General features: G+C 36.3%; 1 protein-coding gene across 1 annotated transcript; it reads left to right on the forward strand.

Annotated features, from left to right (window-relative positions):
- The first annotated feature begins 344 nt into the window (after positions 1-344).
- On the forward strand, positions 345-13,052 carry LOC114191821 (exostosin family protein). Its single transcript, XM_028081229.2, has 15 exons — positions 345-706; positions 986-1,421; positions 1,617-1,710; positions 3,876-4,062; positions 4,154-4,409; positions 4,979-5,194; positions 5,296-5,382; positions 5,473-5,607; positions 10,549-10,662; positions 10,774-11,021; positions 11,137-11,217; positions 11,447-11,678; positions 11,973-12,071; positions 12,193-12,378; positions 12,490-13,052. The coding sequence occupies exons 2-15, from the start codon at positions 1,068-1,070 to the stop codon at positions 12,586-12,588; spliced, it is 2,388 nt and encodes a 795-aa protein (XP_027937030.2). The 5' UTR covers positions 345-706; positions 986-1,067; the 3' UTR covers positions 12,589-13,052.
- Positions 13,053-14,508: the final 1,456 nt, after the last annotated feature.

The raw sequence follows: 14,508 nt of genomic DNA on the forward strand, positions 1-14,508 counted from the left end.
ATGTAAGATTAAACTTAAACAAATGAAGACGTTCTTAGCTAAATCGGTGACTAGCTATAGCTGAACTAAGCATAGTTATGTCATTGGATTGTTTTCACATTCAATAATTTTACACTGTAACTATTATTTCAGTTTCAATGTTTTTCTGTGTTTATAAATACAAAAAGTTAATTTTTTTAATTGCAAAAAATATTCATAAAATTGTGTTGTATATGAATCAAAACATTTTCCTAGGTAATCATTAGATGCTTCAATGCCGGAAGGGCAAAATGGTCTCTTACATTGACATGCAAATCAGTGGGTCGGGACCTGATTCATTTCCTAAAAGGATAAGAGAACCTTGGCGGCTTCTTAATGGGAAAAACCAGAAGATTCCATTCCAATCTCTTTAAATGGGAAACCAAAATTGAACTGAGAATGTTACATTAAGAAGAACGAGCCAACGACCACGAAGTGGTCCCATGTTCACAATTGAAGTGTTGACAACGTGGGTCGAGAAAGTTGCCGGAGAAAAAAAAAAAAAAACAGAAAAATTAAAACAAACAATTAGTTTTGGTATTTTCGTTGACCCTTTGTTGATTTGAGGTAGCTGGCATTTTAAAGGAGCAACCTTTATAATTTAGTTGTTGAATTGGGCAAACTGGTTCTTGCCCACGTTGAATCTCCGAATGAGGTTCTGTGTTTTGGTGATTCAGATCCGAGAAAGGTGAGTCAACGGTCTGCAGATGTCAGAATACTAATGTAGGGTCATGTGATGGTTGCCTTTGTTTATTGAACTTGTGATTCTTCAGATTTTTGTGTTTAAAATTCAAAATGGGTTTGTGCTTTGCAATAGTAGTAGTAAATTGTTTCCATTGTTTTATTCTCATAATTTAATAACGAGGAAAAAAAAAAGGCTTTCGTAGTTTTAAGCGATTGGACCTAGTTGAGCTTTGTATGATGTTGATCATTGTGAGGAATAGTGATTTTATTGATGCTATTTCAGGTTATGATGTCAAGGCAGCCTGGTGAATCAGAAGGGTTTGAGTTTGTTTTGTAGTGTAGTGTTGTGTTGTGGTGTGGTTAGTATGGGAAGGGACATGTTAGATTTGTTCTCCGTGAACAAATGGAAATGTTCTTGGTCCCTTGCGGCGACAATTGCTTCTGTTCTGGCATTGGTTTCTGTAGTGCATTTGGTTTCGTTCCCTTTGACACCTACTCTCAATAATTTTAAGATAGCTCAAGACTCTTGCATCTCAGCTAATGTTTCGGCGGAATTTCCGAGCAAACGTGATCAGGAACAACCTGCAGTTGATTTCAAGCTTCAGTTTCCAGCCGACTTGCACGGAGCAGTTGTTTATCAGGGTGCACCATGGAAGGCTGAAATTGGCCATTGGCTTGCTGGTTGTGATTCTGTTATTAAGGAAGTCAACATTACTGAGGTGACAACTGATGCCATTTTCAATGATTTTGGTCTTTTTTGTGTAAATTCTTGTTTTCTTCGAGTTTTTAATTTAGAGGCTTCATGTTTCTGCCAATTAGTATTTCAGAAGGGGCATGGTTGTTACTGGCATTGACTTGATATCTTGTTATATAAAGTAATTTTTGGCCTCCGTAATAATATTGTTGATTAACAGATAATAGGTGGCAATAAGTGCAAAAATGACTGCAGTGGCCAGGGAGTTTGTAATCGAGAATTGGGACAGTGTCGATGTTTTCATGGTTATTCTGGTTAGTTCGCTTCTCTCCTTATGTCATTTTATTAACCTGATACATCATGCTTACCTCATGTTTAATGAGAAGCGAGTGTTCTAGGATTTACTCTGACAACCTTGCAGTTTTAGCTTTATCATATGATATATTAACTCTCTTAATAATATAGCTATGATGAGGCATTGATATTCACCCTCATGCTTTGGTGACTGGTAAATCACACACACTCATTACCTCCAGGATACTGAGTATACTTTAATCCGAGTGCTCTAGAAGTCATTTTTCTAAAATGAAGAGGTGTTGCTACTAGATAGAGTTAATATTTAAATCCAGGATATATCTCCAGTAACATTTATTTTACCAGCTAAAGACTGGTGTGTTTTTTCCTGTTTGTGGACTTATACTAGGTTAAATCTAGAATATATATGTTATTTGGTTGTACATTCTTCCTTGATGGCTCTTCTTCCATGTCTGAACCTTAGCTTTGTTCACTGGGTTACGTTGCTCTCCTTCCTTCTGAAGGACCTTTGGCAACTTTATTGTGCCTCTGCTAGCCTGTTTGCCAATGTTCAGATCAACAGACCCACTGTTGGGAGTGCTATCATTTGTAGACACCAATAACTTCTCTCAGGATTTGCACATTAGTACCAAAGTCTTGAAGGATGAGAATTGAATTCAAGCCACAAATGAGGAAATGAGTGCATCACAAATTAGTCAGATTGATATAAAAAGTGCCATTGTACATATAGTTTTGGGAAAGAAATGTATACAAGATCCTGCCTGGATATGGTTCTCTAATGGAGGGAACACAGTACAAATTGGAGAAGATTTTGTTTGGACTCAAACTGTCTCCATGTGCTTGCCTTGAGAGATTCAATGAAGCCATGATATACTTGGGGCACGGGCAGAGACAAGCTAACTATCCCCTTTTTCTAAAGTATTCACAAGGCGGTAAACTAACACTTCTCTTAGTGTATCTGAAGATATGGTTATTGCAGGGTGATGATGCTGAAAGCATATTTTGTAGAAGTTAGTATCACAATTTGAGATGAATGATCTCGGCAAACTGGAATACTTTATTGGGAATGAGGTTGTTACTCCTATAGACAATAATAATCAGATTGGGAGTGAACAAGGAATTCCAACAGTTGACAAACGCCAATATGTGAGGCTTGTTGGAAGCTTATTATTTAGTCCACGCCCAACAAGGCATAGTTTATGAAGTTAGTGTAATTAGCCAGCTTATGCATGATCCATGGTAGAGACCTTTTCAGGCCATAACTAGAATTCTTCATTATTTGAAGAGTACTCAAGGATGAATTTCTATTTAAGAGCAAGGGTGAACTATCATTAGAGGTGTGTACAATTGTAGATTATGTTGGATCCATTGTTGATAGGAGATCCACCTCACAATAATGCATTTTCTTAGGTGGTAACTTGGTGAGTGGAGGTGCAAGAAACAACATATGGTTGTAAGGTTAAATATCAAGGGTTGTGGATGAAGGTAATTCTGGAAGACCTCAAGAAAAAATGGAGCATTAAGAGATTTTCTACGTAACTACAAATCTACCATTATCGTTGTTCATTAGAATTCGGTCCAATATGGTATGACAAAACACAAATGGGCTTACTTCATGGACAATGGCGTCATAGCAGCAACATATTAACTAACAGTTATATTAACTAAGGAGCTTTCCACACAATGCTTCCATGATCTTTCTTGCAAGCAAGGAATAATAGATATCCATTCACACACTAATAAATGTGATGGGAGATATTTAATGTGTTATTTGTGCGTCACGTGAACAAAATATTTCCAAGTAAATTTGTTTCTGTTTTATTTTCTGTAAATAGTAGGTTAGAACTACTATGTGTGTGTGCGTATATATACATATATATATATATATATGTATATATATGTATGAATGTATTATTCCCCTTGTATACTAATCAGAAAAATTTTCAGCTTTTTTAATATTCCAAATCTCTTAATTGTCACTTCTAAGTTTTAACTGATTATTTTTGTTGCTATTGACAACAGCATTTTCTGGTATGATTAAAACAGAACAAAAAAAAAAACATAACTTGTCTCTACCGTTTCCTGAATATATTTGGTCATTGCACAAAAGCATGTTTAATTCACTAGTTGGTCTGAACTCATGTGATAATTTGTGGGGTGACAGGGGATGGATGTGCTGAACAACTGCAACTGGAATGCAACTATGAAGGATCACCAGATCAACTATTTGGGCGATGGGTAGTCTCTATTTGCCCTGCCAACTGTGACAAGACAAGAGCAATGTGCTTCTGTGGAGAAGGCACAAAATATCCTAATAGACCATTGGCAGAGACATGTGGGTTTCAATTTATGTATGTAAAATCAGATTCCTAGTTTTGAGTTTCATTGGTGAAGTTTTTAAATTCGTATTATTCAAGACTCACTCCTTTTCATCTGTTTCAGTCCACCTTCTACTCCTGATGGTCCCAAACTAGTGAATTGGACACTAATTGACCAAGATGTGTTCACAACTAATGGTAGCAAACGGGGTTGGTGTAATGTGGACCCAGATGATGCATATTCTGGAAAGGCAAAAATTAAAGAAGAATGTGACTGCAAATATGATGGTCTTTCGGGCCGACTTTGTGAAGTGCCTGTAGAATCTGTTTGTATTAATCAATGCTCTAGACATGGTCATTGTCGTGGTGGATTTTGTCAGGTGATTCTTTTATTTATTATTGGATTGGGGCACTTGGATTTTGCTGTCTGTTTACTGGAAGAAAAACTTTGTCAATCCTCTATTGTTTTCATTTTCTATTTGTAGGGATTGACTAGTGGTAAATAAGTTACTACTAAGGCATATATGATAAAGGAAATTATTTTAGAACATTTGAGCCTATAGTGAATAGTCTCTTTCTTCGAAAAGTTGGACTGACTATGTTTATTTAGAAATCAAATACTTGAAGCTGAAGGAGAATAAGCCAATCAAGAATCAGTTAAACAAGACAAAGGAATGAAAGATCAGTGAAGGATTAAAAATTCATGAACAAAAATGTGAAGCTAATTGACATTAACAGTTACTAGAATGGACTCTGTTTGAAATACTAAATGCCAGTTATTACTTGTCCAAAACATTGTGTATATGAAACTACTGTCATCTTTTGGTGCTGAATAAGTTCAATTTATGTCCATTCATTGTATATAGATAAAAACATTGTGTATATGTAGCGTGAGAGTGCTCACTTCCATCCAATGTCAGTAAATAAGGTGAATATAGTGTATTTTCAGTGTGACAATGGCTGGTATGGAGTAGATTGCAGCATGCCATCTGTCATTTCCTCTATAACAGAGTGGCCTAATTGGCTTCGTCCTGCTCGGATTGATATTGCTGACGATATTCATGCCAACGGAAAAATGATTAATCTCAATGCTGTGGTGGCGAAGAAAAGGCCTCTTATATATGTTTATGATTTGCCCCCGGAGTTCAACAGCTTGCTTCTTGAGGTCAGAATAATCTGAATGTCACTTTTTGGTTACATCTAAGATCAAAACTTTGATTCTTTTTATTGCTATTTTGTTATCTTATTCATTTTTGGTTTCTGCAGGGACGCCATTTTAAGCTAGAGTGTGTAAATAGAATTTATGATGACAAAAATGTAACAATATGGACAGATCAATTATATGGTGCCCAGGTATTTCATGACTTCATATAGGAGCATTTCATTTGGTAAAATATAACACTTATAAGAGTATATTTATCCAGTTCGGCTACATGTCTGCAGATGGCAGTTTATGAAAGTTTGCTAGCTAGTCCTCATCGAACATTAAATGGTGAAGAGGCAGACTTTTTCTTTGTTCCTGTTCTTGATTCATGTATCATAACTCGTGCTGATGATGCTCCCCACTTGAGTATGCGGGTATGTTTTACTAATTGTTGTTTTTACCAGAATGTATCTCTAGAGTGTCTGTTATTGCATATGGCATGTGTATAAAGACTAACTGCATCGGTGTTTCAGCCTGTCCATGCTCACAGAGCTTTCAGATCATTCTAAGATATCTGTGATTAATTGGATGGCGTGTCAGTCAACACTAACATCTATGTTATTAAACGAAATGCAATACCTCAATTAGTTTTTTTTCTCTCTTCTTTTCTGTTGTAACTGCATTCTGTTATCAGCATTCTAGAATATGCTGATGTGTTACTTTCTGTTTTCCTTTTTTTGTCTTTTCTCACACCATAACGTATAGCTTGTATATATATCCTTTATCTTTGGTAAATAAAGCAAGTCATTCTCATCTTTTTATGCTTGAGCCTTCCTGCAAACCTTCTTTTCTGGTTCTCTTTTATGGTATCAGAGCTCCCACCTGGAGCTCTGCACATTGCCTGTCAAAATGTCAGATGTTTCTGATCAAGCTATCCCACTATGGTCTGATCCTTGTCTTGACCCCTCCAGTCCCTATCATATCCACCCCAGTGAGAATCCATCCTCCATTCTCTGTTGTTCGTTCCCAGATCTTGCTTCTGGATCCTCTTCCTTCCGTTAACCGCGTCTTCTCCATGATTATTCAACAAGAGCGTCACAATTCTTTGCCGTCTCCCACCGATGAACCCAACATCTTTGTCAATAGTGCTTCCGAGAAAGGACGAGGAAGAGGCCACCCTACAGGACAATCCAGCCGCAATAATCGCAATTTCTCCACCAAAAAATGTGTTTATTGTGGGCGTAATGGACACACTGTTGACATCTGTTATGCCAAGCATGGGTATCCCATTGGTCATCCCCGATATCCTGGACGGCCGCGCTTCCACACTAAAGATGATTCCTCTTCTTCCGCTAATGTCAACAATGTTACGCAGGAGGCGGACTCACTACACTCCTCAATGACCTTGAGTTCTCCCTCTAATGGGCTAGGTTATGGTTTCACTAAGGCCCAATATCAAAGTCTTCTAGGTCTTCTTCAGCAACAGAGCAACGGATCAGCAGCCTCTTCTCAGCCCAAACACGCAAATCTTACCCACATTCCCAGCATTGCCATTTCCGAGCCCAGTAATATGGATTTTGGTATTTTTTTTACCATCACGGATCACTTAATCAATGCACACACCTCACACCCATCACACAATACCTCCTGGGTTATTGATTCGGGGGCCACAGATCATATCACTTATTCTTTTGACAACTTCCAAAATTTTTCTAAAATTAAACCTATCCATATTAACCTCCCTAATGGCTCTACAGTTATTGCTCATATTTCAGGCACTGTTCAGTTGTCCTCTCACCTCACCATTCATGATGTTCTTTATGTGCCTAACTTCAAATTTAATTTGCTTTCAATTTCTAAACTCTTGACTTCTTCTGATTACACCCTTTCTTTCTCTAATTTTCAATGTCAAATACAGGAAAAGAAGTCATTGAGGATGATTGGTTTGGCTAAATTGAAGCACGGATTATATCACTTGGAGACACATACCAACTCCAGACACAGTTCTCCCCAAGCCACCTTCATCAATAATTTCTCTACTCCACCTGTCACCAACACCAATCTTTGGCACTTCAAACTAGGGCATCTCTCTGGAAATCGCCTTAACATTCTTCATGCTCATTTTCCTTTTATTTCTAAACATGTCGATGAGAATTGTGATATTTGTCACTTAGCCAAACAAAAGAAATTATCCTATTCTCCAAGTGTCAATAAAGCTTCAAACCCTTTTGATTTGGTTCATATGGATATTTGGGGTCCGTTCTCCCAATCTTCTGTTCATGGTCACAAGTATTTTTTAACCATTGTGGATGATTTTAGTCGATATACATGGACAGTTCTTCTTAAAACTAAAGGGGATGTTCGCACACACGTTCAAAATTTTGTTTTTTTTATTGAAAACCAATTCAATCTTTCCATTAAGTGCATATGCTCGGATAATGGTCCTGAATTTCTTCAAAGGGAGTTTTTTGCATCTAAAGGAATTTTTCATCAAACAAGTTGTGTTTACACTCCTCAGCAAAATGGTAGAGTTGAGAGAAAACATCAGCACATTCTTAATGTTGCTAGGGCTCTTATGTTTCAATCTCACCTTCCAAAACCTTATTGGTCATATGCTGTTAAACACGCTGTTTATTTGATAAATCGCACTCCATCCCCAATTATTGACAATAAAACTCCTTTTGAAATATTGCATAAACACAATCCCGATTTTTCCATTTTAAAAGTTTTTGGTTGTCTGAGCTATGCTTCAACAAATCTTCCCCGTCAAAAATTTGATGTTCGTGCTAAACGTGGTGTGTTCTTGGGATATCAAACAGGAACAAAAGGATATCTCATCCTTGATTTAAATAACAAAGAGATTTTTGTCTCCAGAAACGTTTTGTTCAATGAAAAAGTTTTTCCCTTTACAAAAATTAATTCTCCTCCCCAGCCCATTAATACACAACCCATCATTTTTTCTCAACCCACTCCTCTTGACAATTCACGTTTTGATAATATTAGATCCAACTTTCAGCCCACTAATAATCAACCCCTTCCCTCTTCTCGTACGTCTCCTTTGACCGGTCTACCTTCATCTCCTTCGCCACTTTCCCATACTCAATCATCTCCTTCCTCTGCTCAAGACACTTCCAATTCCTTACCCCCTACCCAACCACTCCGTCGCTCCCATCGCCCGCATATTCCCCCTTCTTACCTCGCTGACTACGAGTGCCACACTTGTCCGAGTGATGCAATCCTTGCTTCAACCCCATCCCACCAATCTTCATCAAAGGTATCTTATCCTATTCATGACTCTCTTGATTATTCTCGTTTTTCCCCTTCTTATTCTCATTATCTCCTGAGTCTGTCTTCTGAGCAAGAGCCCAGTACCTACCGCGAGGCTGCTACCCAACCCTGTTGGCAAGAAGCCATGAATTCTGAGATACGAGCCCTAGTTTCAAACCACACCTGGGATATTGTTCAAGCTCCCTCAAATGTCCGACCCATTGGTTGCAAATGGGTTTACAAAATCAAGCGTGGCCCTGATGGTACTATTGAACGGTACAAGGCTCGATTGGTAGCCAAAGGCTACTCCCAGGTTGAAGGCATTGATTATCTGGAGATTTTCTCCCCTGTTGTTAAGATGACTACCATCCGTGTTGTTCTCGCTATTGCTTCTATCAACAATTGGTACTTGCAGCAACTTGATGTTAGCAATGCTTTCCTATATGGAGATCTCACCGAAGACGTCTATATGACTATCCCTCAAGGTCTTCACGGTTACTCACCTTCACAGTGTTGTAAGTTGAAGAAATCTTTATACGGCTTAAAGCAAGCAAGTCGTCAATGGTTTGCCAAACTTACTCATCTGTTACTTTCATTTGGATATATGCAAGCCCATGCTGATCACAGCCTCTTTACCAAGGCAACAGGTTCTTCCTTCACAGCAATAGTCGTTTACGTTGATGACATTGTTCTGGCCGGCAATTCCCTTGCTGAAATTGCTCATCTCAAAACTTCTTTACGTTCTCACTTTAATATACGAGATCTTGGCAAATTGAAGTATTTTTTGGGATTAGAGGTTGCTCACTCTTCTTCTGGTCTCTATCTCTGTCAGAGAAAATATTGCTTGGACTTAATATCTGATGTTGCTCTTCTTAATTCTAAGCCGTCTTCTACACCTATGGATCCTTCGCTGCGTCTTCATCAAGATTCCAGTGCCCCTCTCGATGATCCTCTTCCCTATAGACGCTTGGTTGGCCGTCTAATTTACCTCACCAATACTCGTCCAGATATCGTCTTTGCCACTCAACAACTTAGCCAGTTCATGGGTGCCCCTACTCACTCTCATTTTCAGGCTGCACTACGGGTTGTTCGTTATCTCAAATCTTGCCCAGGCAAGGGCCTTTTCTTTCGCCGGTCATCTTCTCTCCACTTACTTGGTTTTAGTGATGCTGACTGGGCTACATGTGTTGATACCCGTCGTTCTATCACTGGGTATTGTTTCTTTATCGGAAGCTCTCTAGTTTCTTGGAAAACAAAGAAACAGTCTACTATCTCTCGCTCTTCCTCTGAGGCCGAGTATAGAGCTCTAGCCTCTGCTACTTGTGAGCTTCAATGGCTGATTTATCTCTTTCGTGACTTACACATCTCTTGTAACAAATGCCCGGTTTTATACTGCGATAATCAGAGTGCTCTTTACATTGCTGCTAATCCTGTCTTTCATGAAAGGACTAAACACTTAGAAATTGACTGTCATCTTGTTCGACAGAAACTCACTTCCGGTTTAATGAAACTTCTTCCGATTTCTTCTTCACACCAGCTTGCCGACATGTTCACCAAGCCCTTATCTCCGAAGTTGTTTCAGTCCAACCTTTCCAAGCTTGAGCTTCTTGATTTGTTCGAACCTCCAGCTTGAGGGGGCCTAAACGAAATGCAATACCTCAATTAGTTTTTTTTCTCTCTTCTTTTCTGTTGTAACTGCATTCTGTTATCAGCATTCTAGAATATGCTGATGTGTTACTTTCTGTTTTCCTTTTTTTGTCTTTTTCTTTCCTCACACCATAACGTATAGCTTGTATATATATCCTTTATCTTTGGTAAATAAAGCAAGTCATTCTCATCTTTTTATGCTTGAGCCTTCCTGCAAACCTTCTTTTCTGGTTCTCTTTTAGTTATGTTCCTGAATAGTGATACTTTCAAAATGGGAAAAGACAGTTGCATGTGATGTTCTTTTCCCTTTTAGAATGGAAGGATATTAATATCCTGAGTTATCTATTACTTCTTTGTTATATGAGTGTGTGTGTGTATATATTTATGAAGCATTGGTTGCAGATTCCATGTTTTTACTGCCATTTTTCTCCTTTTGCTACATTTTATTTTATGACATTCAGGAGCATATGGGATTGAGGAGCTCTCTCACTTTGGAATATTATAAGAAGGCATATACTCACATTGTTGAACAATATCCTTATTGGAATCACTCATCAGGAAGGGACCACATCTGGGTAATGAGAATTGTTTATCCCATGTTGATAATTTTTTTACTAAAAATTTATATACTGCATTTGCATGTGAGAAGCATATGCTAATTAGTTTGCATTTGTTTCTGAAGGCAGTTTTTTTCTTGGGATGAAGGTGCTTGCTATGCTCCTAAGGAGATATGGAATAGCATGATGTTAGTTCACTGGGGAAACACAAACTCAAAGCATAATCATTCAACTACAGCCTATTGGGCTGACAACTGGGATAAAATTCCTTCCGACAAAAGAGGCATTCATCCATGTTTTGATCCTGACAAAGATCTCGTGCTTCCTGCTTGGAAAGTTCCTGATGCTAATGTGTTGACTTCAAAACTTTGGGCTCGGTAACGTTTAATTTTCACCTCAGTCATTTGCTTTTTCTTTTCATGGTTGATTTTGTATTCTATTCATTTGTGTTCTTCAAGTGAAACAACACAACCATCTACAATTTGTTTTCAGGTCCCACGAGGAGCGAAAGACACTGTTCTATTTCAATGGGAATTTAGGACCAGCATACCATAATGGAAGACCAGAAGATTCGTAAGTTTACTGGAGAAATATTTTTGAATCTGTAGAAGGAAGCAGTTATATAGCATATACATGTTCTCATTTTCCTAATTATTAACCTTGATATCTTGTTTGCTTAATGTTTTTATGAAATTGAATAGCTTCTCACTTTGTTGTCATCAAACATTGTTGGATATGTTGCTTAGATATTATTAAATGTTATAGAAGATATCTGGTTTCAATTTTTCTGGAAACGGTGCAGGTATAGCATGGGTATCAGACAGAAGCTGGCAGAAGAGTTTGGATCAAGTCCTAACAAGGATGGAAAACTTGGGAAACAGCATGCCAAAGATGTCATTGTGACTCCAGAGCGTTCTGAAAACTATCACCTGGATATAGCAAGTTCTGTTTTCTGTGGAGTGTTTCCTGGAGATGGTTGGAGTGGTCGTATGGAAGATAGTATTTTGCAAGGATGCATTCCTGTGGTCATTCAGGTACTAATTCAAGCTCTTTTTCATTTCTTAACATTCACGATTTCAATGTCCATTGATGAGCTTGTTCATAATGTATTGGATATGATTTCTTATTCATCTTTAGAATGTTCTCATCACTTTAGATCCACGAGTACATTAGAAATGATTAACTCCTATTGATTAGTGTTAAAAGTAGCTTATATTCTGTTTTCATGTTAGTAGTCTGTTATATGTTTTATCAGTAATTATTTAATGACTAAAATTACCAATGATGATAACCACATTCCTTTGGATCTTTGTTTTGTTGTTCTGTAGGATGGGATTTTCCTACCATATGAGAATGTGCTTAACTATGATAGCTTTGCAGTTCGATTATCTGAAGATGAAATTCCAAACTTGATAAAGATTCTCCGGGTATTTATTTTCCCAGTTTTTTCTCTAGTTATTGAGTTATTGCATAATTTATGATATACACTGCATAAAGTTGTCATCCTAGGAAACATTGGTTGAGTGATTAGAAATCCATGTCTTGCAGGGATTCAACGAGACAGAAATCAAATTCAAGCTAGAAAATGTTAAAAAAATATGGCAAAGATTCGTGTACCGTGATTCTGTTTTGCTTGAAGCTGAAAGGCAAAAAACTGCTATTGGACATGTTGATGATTGGGCAATTGAATTCTTAAAACTGACTGAGGATGATGTCTCCACCACTTTAATGCAGGTACTTTTCTTCATTTGTCAAAACCATTTGACAAAGTGTAAAATAAATAATCTTTTAAGTGTGATTATATGTATATAATGTTTTGACAAAATGGTGTTTGTGTTAAACAAGATTTTGCATTACAAGTTACATAATGATCCCTGGAGGAAACAAGTTCGTCACAACAAACAGTTTGGATTACCTCACCAGTGTCTGGTAAGCACCAGCTGAGGAACTTGGTTGATGTGAAGACCAAGATCAAGATACTTGTATAGGAGCAGGGGAAAGGATAACTTTTCTGCTTCATTTTTGCGATCAATATTGTGGACCAAGACCAAGATCAATTTTCTGCTTCATTTCTGTTTCATCAAGTTCCTTGTAGATGTTTCCATCTCCAGTGCAGAAAATCATTCAACCAAGTTGAACATCATACATCATTCTTTGTTCCTTTTCACATATATATAATTAGTGCATTTTACAGTTCTTTTTTCAAAGGGTGCTACCATGTGCAATTGTAAAATTATGTCATTCACATGAGATTTTTATGGTGAAAGAAAGAGGAAGAAAAATGGTTACATATTTGTTTTATCTGTTACATTTTTGTTCCCTGGATAGTATCATGAAATAGGGTTGGCAAGGTGGTGTTATACTGTACTCAGTAATGATATGTTTATGCTGATTACATATTTATTGAATGTTTTGGGTTTTTCCATTTCTTAATTAAGTTTAATTATTAACAAATAAGTGATATAATGATGTTCAGTTCACTCAGATAGGACAATGGAAGAGACATTAATACTTTTTGGCTAAGTAGAAATTTGAAAAGTACCAAGAAGATATTAACCTTAAACTACACTTCATACGTAATGTTGAAATTTTTACGCAGAAATTTACCCTTTGGTGACTTGATTAAGACCTATTATTGGAAGGAACTTGATTATATGTTTGGTAAGATCATAATGATAATAATCATAACCATAATTAGTACTCTCCAAATCCCTTGAAAACGTGATCTTACAAAATTATCAAACTTGTATCTTTAATTTTTTTTCCCATAAAATTAGGAATTAAATCTTATGCTTGCTAAATAAATTGAATTTTTTGATGAATGTATTTGGCTTAGTAGTACAACACTAACTTTAATTAATCCCTCGCGAAGACATGATTCTGAATTATTGCTGATATCAAGATTGTGGTTCTAAACTAAGGTTGTCATTATGTTTAGGGTTGTGACCTTTGTAATTATGTACATTGTCGTCAGTGGTGGATTTTGGTTATATATTAGGGGCCTGGATCTCCTAATTTTTTAACACACATAAAAATTAATATATAAGTAATTTTCTTATTTTATTATCTTTTATATATTCAGTATCTTAAAAATATGTTTTGAAAGTTTGTGACTGATTGTCGCTAGGATAACGTGAAATTATTATGGAGAATGATACTTTGCCACTCAAACAATTTGTACACTCATTAGGTATTATCTTTCATTACTTTTCATTTTTTTTCTTTTTTCTTTGTTAATACTAAAATTGTTAAATGATAGTTATTAATGTCAAATCATATTTTTTTCCAATTATTATTATATATTTACAGTACTTATATCAGGAGCTTGCAGTGTAGTTGGTGCACTTTTTGGTTTGGACATTTGAAATAAATAAATTTGTGGGGTTTAGTTTGATATGATTTGGACATAAAATAGAAAAAAAAAGTTAAATATGTTTTTTTTTTTCTCAAGATTCATCGAAATCTGGAATTAGTCTATTTTTAAATTTTTTGATCAATTTAGTCCTTCATCAATAGAAATACGTGAATTTAGTCATTCTAATCAAATTTTGTTAAGTACGTTTCAAACGTCTCTCATGCTAGTATTTGAATTGTTTATAGCGTTTGACATATTTTCGCTTTAATGTTAACTCAAATATTATCATAAAACACGTTTGAAATGTCAAATAAACTTAACAAAATATGGTTAAAAATACTAAATAAACACATTTAAAGATGAAGAACTAAATTAGTCAAATTTTTTTAAGAAAAACTAATTCCAAATTTCATTGAAACTGGAGAGACTCAAGATATATTTAATTCTAAAAAAAAAAAATCAAAGTTACGTTAAACCAATTTTTATGGTTTGTTTTAAATCAATTTTGT

Source organism: Vigna unguiculata, chromosome 7 (assembly GCF_037176805.1).
Source record: "Vigna unguiculata cultivar grain cowpea cultivar isolate G323 ecotype 2 chromosome 7, ASM3717680v1, whole genome shotgun sequence".
In the NCBI taxonomy this organism is placed as follows: Eukaryota; Viridiplantae; Streptophyta; class Magnoliopsida; order Fabales; family Fabaceae; genus Vigna; species Vigna unguiculata.

Excerpts from the sequence above, each read along its gene's own strand:
- LOC114191821 (XM_028081229.2), top strand. The coding sequence starts at position 1,068 with ATGGGAAGGGACATGTTAGATTTGTTCTCCGTGAACAAATGGAAATGT. Across the intron at positions 1,711-3,875 it reads ATGTTTTCATGGTTATTCTG|GGGATGGATGTGCTGAACAA; the intron begins GTTAGTTCGCTT and ends GTGGGGTGACAG. Across the intron at positions 10,663-10,773 it reads CAGGAAGGGACCACATCTGG|TTTTTTTCTTGGGATGAAGG; the intron begins GTAATGAGAATT and ends TTCTGAAGGCAG.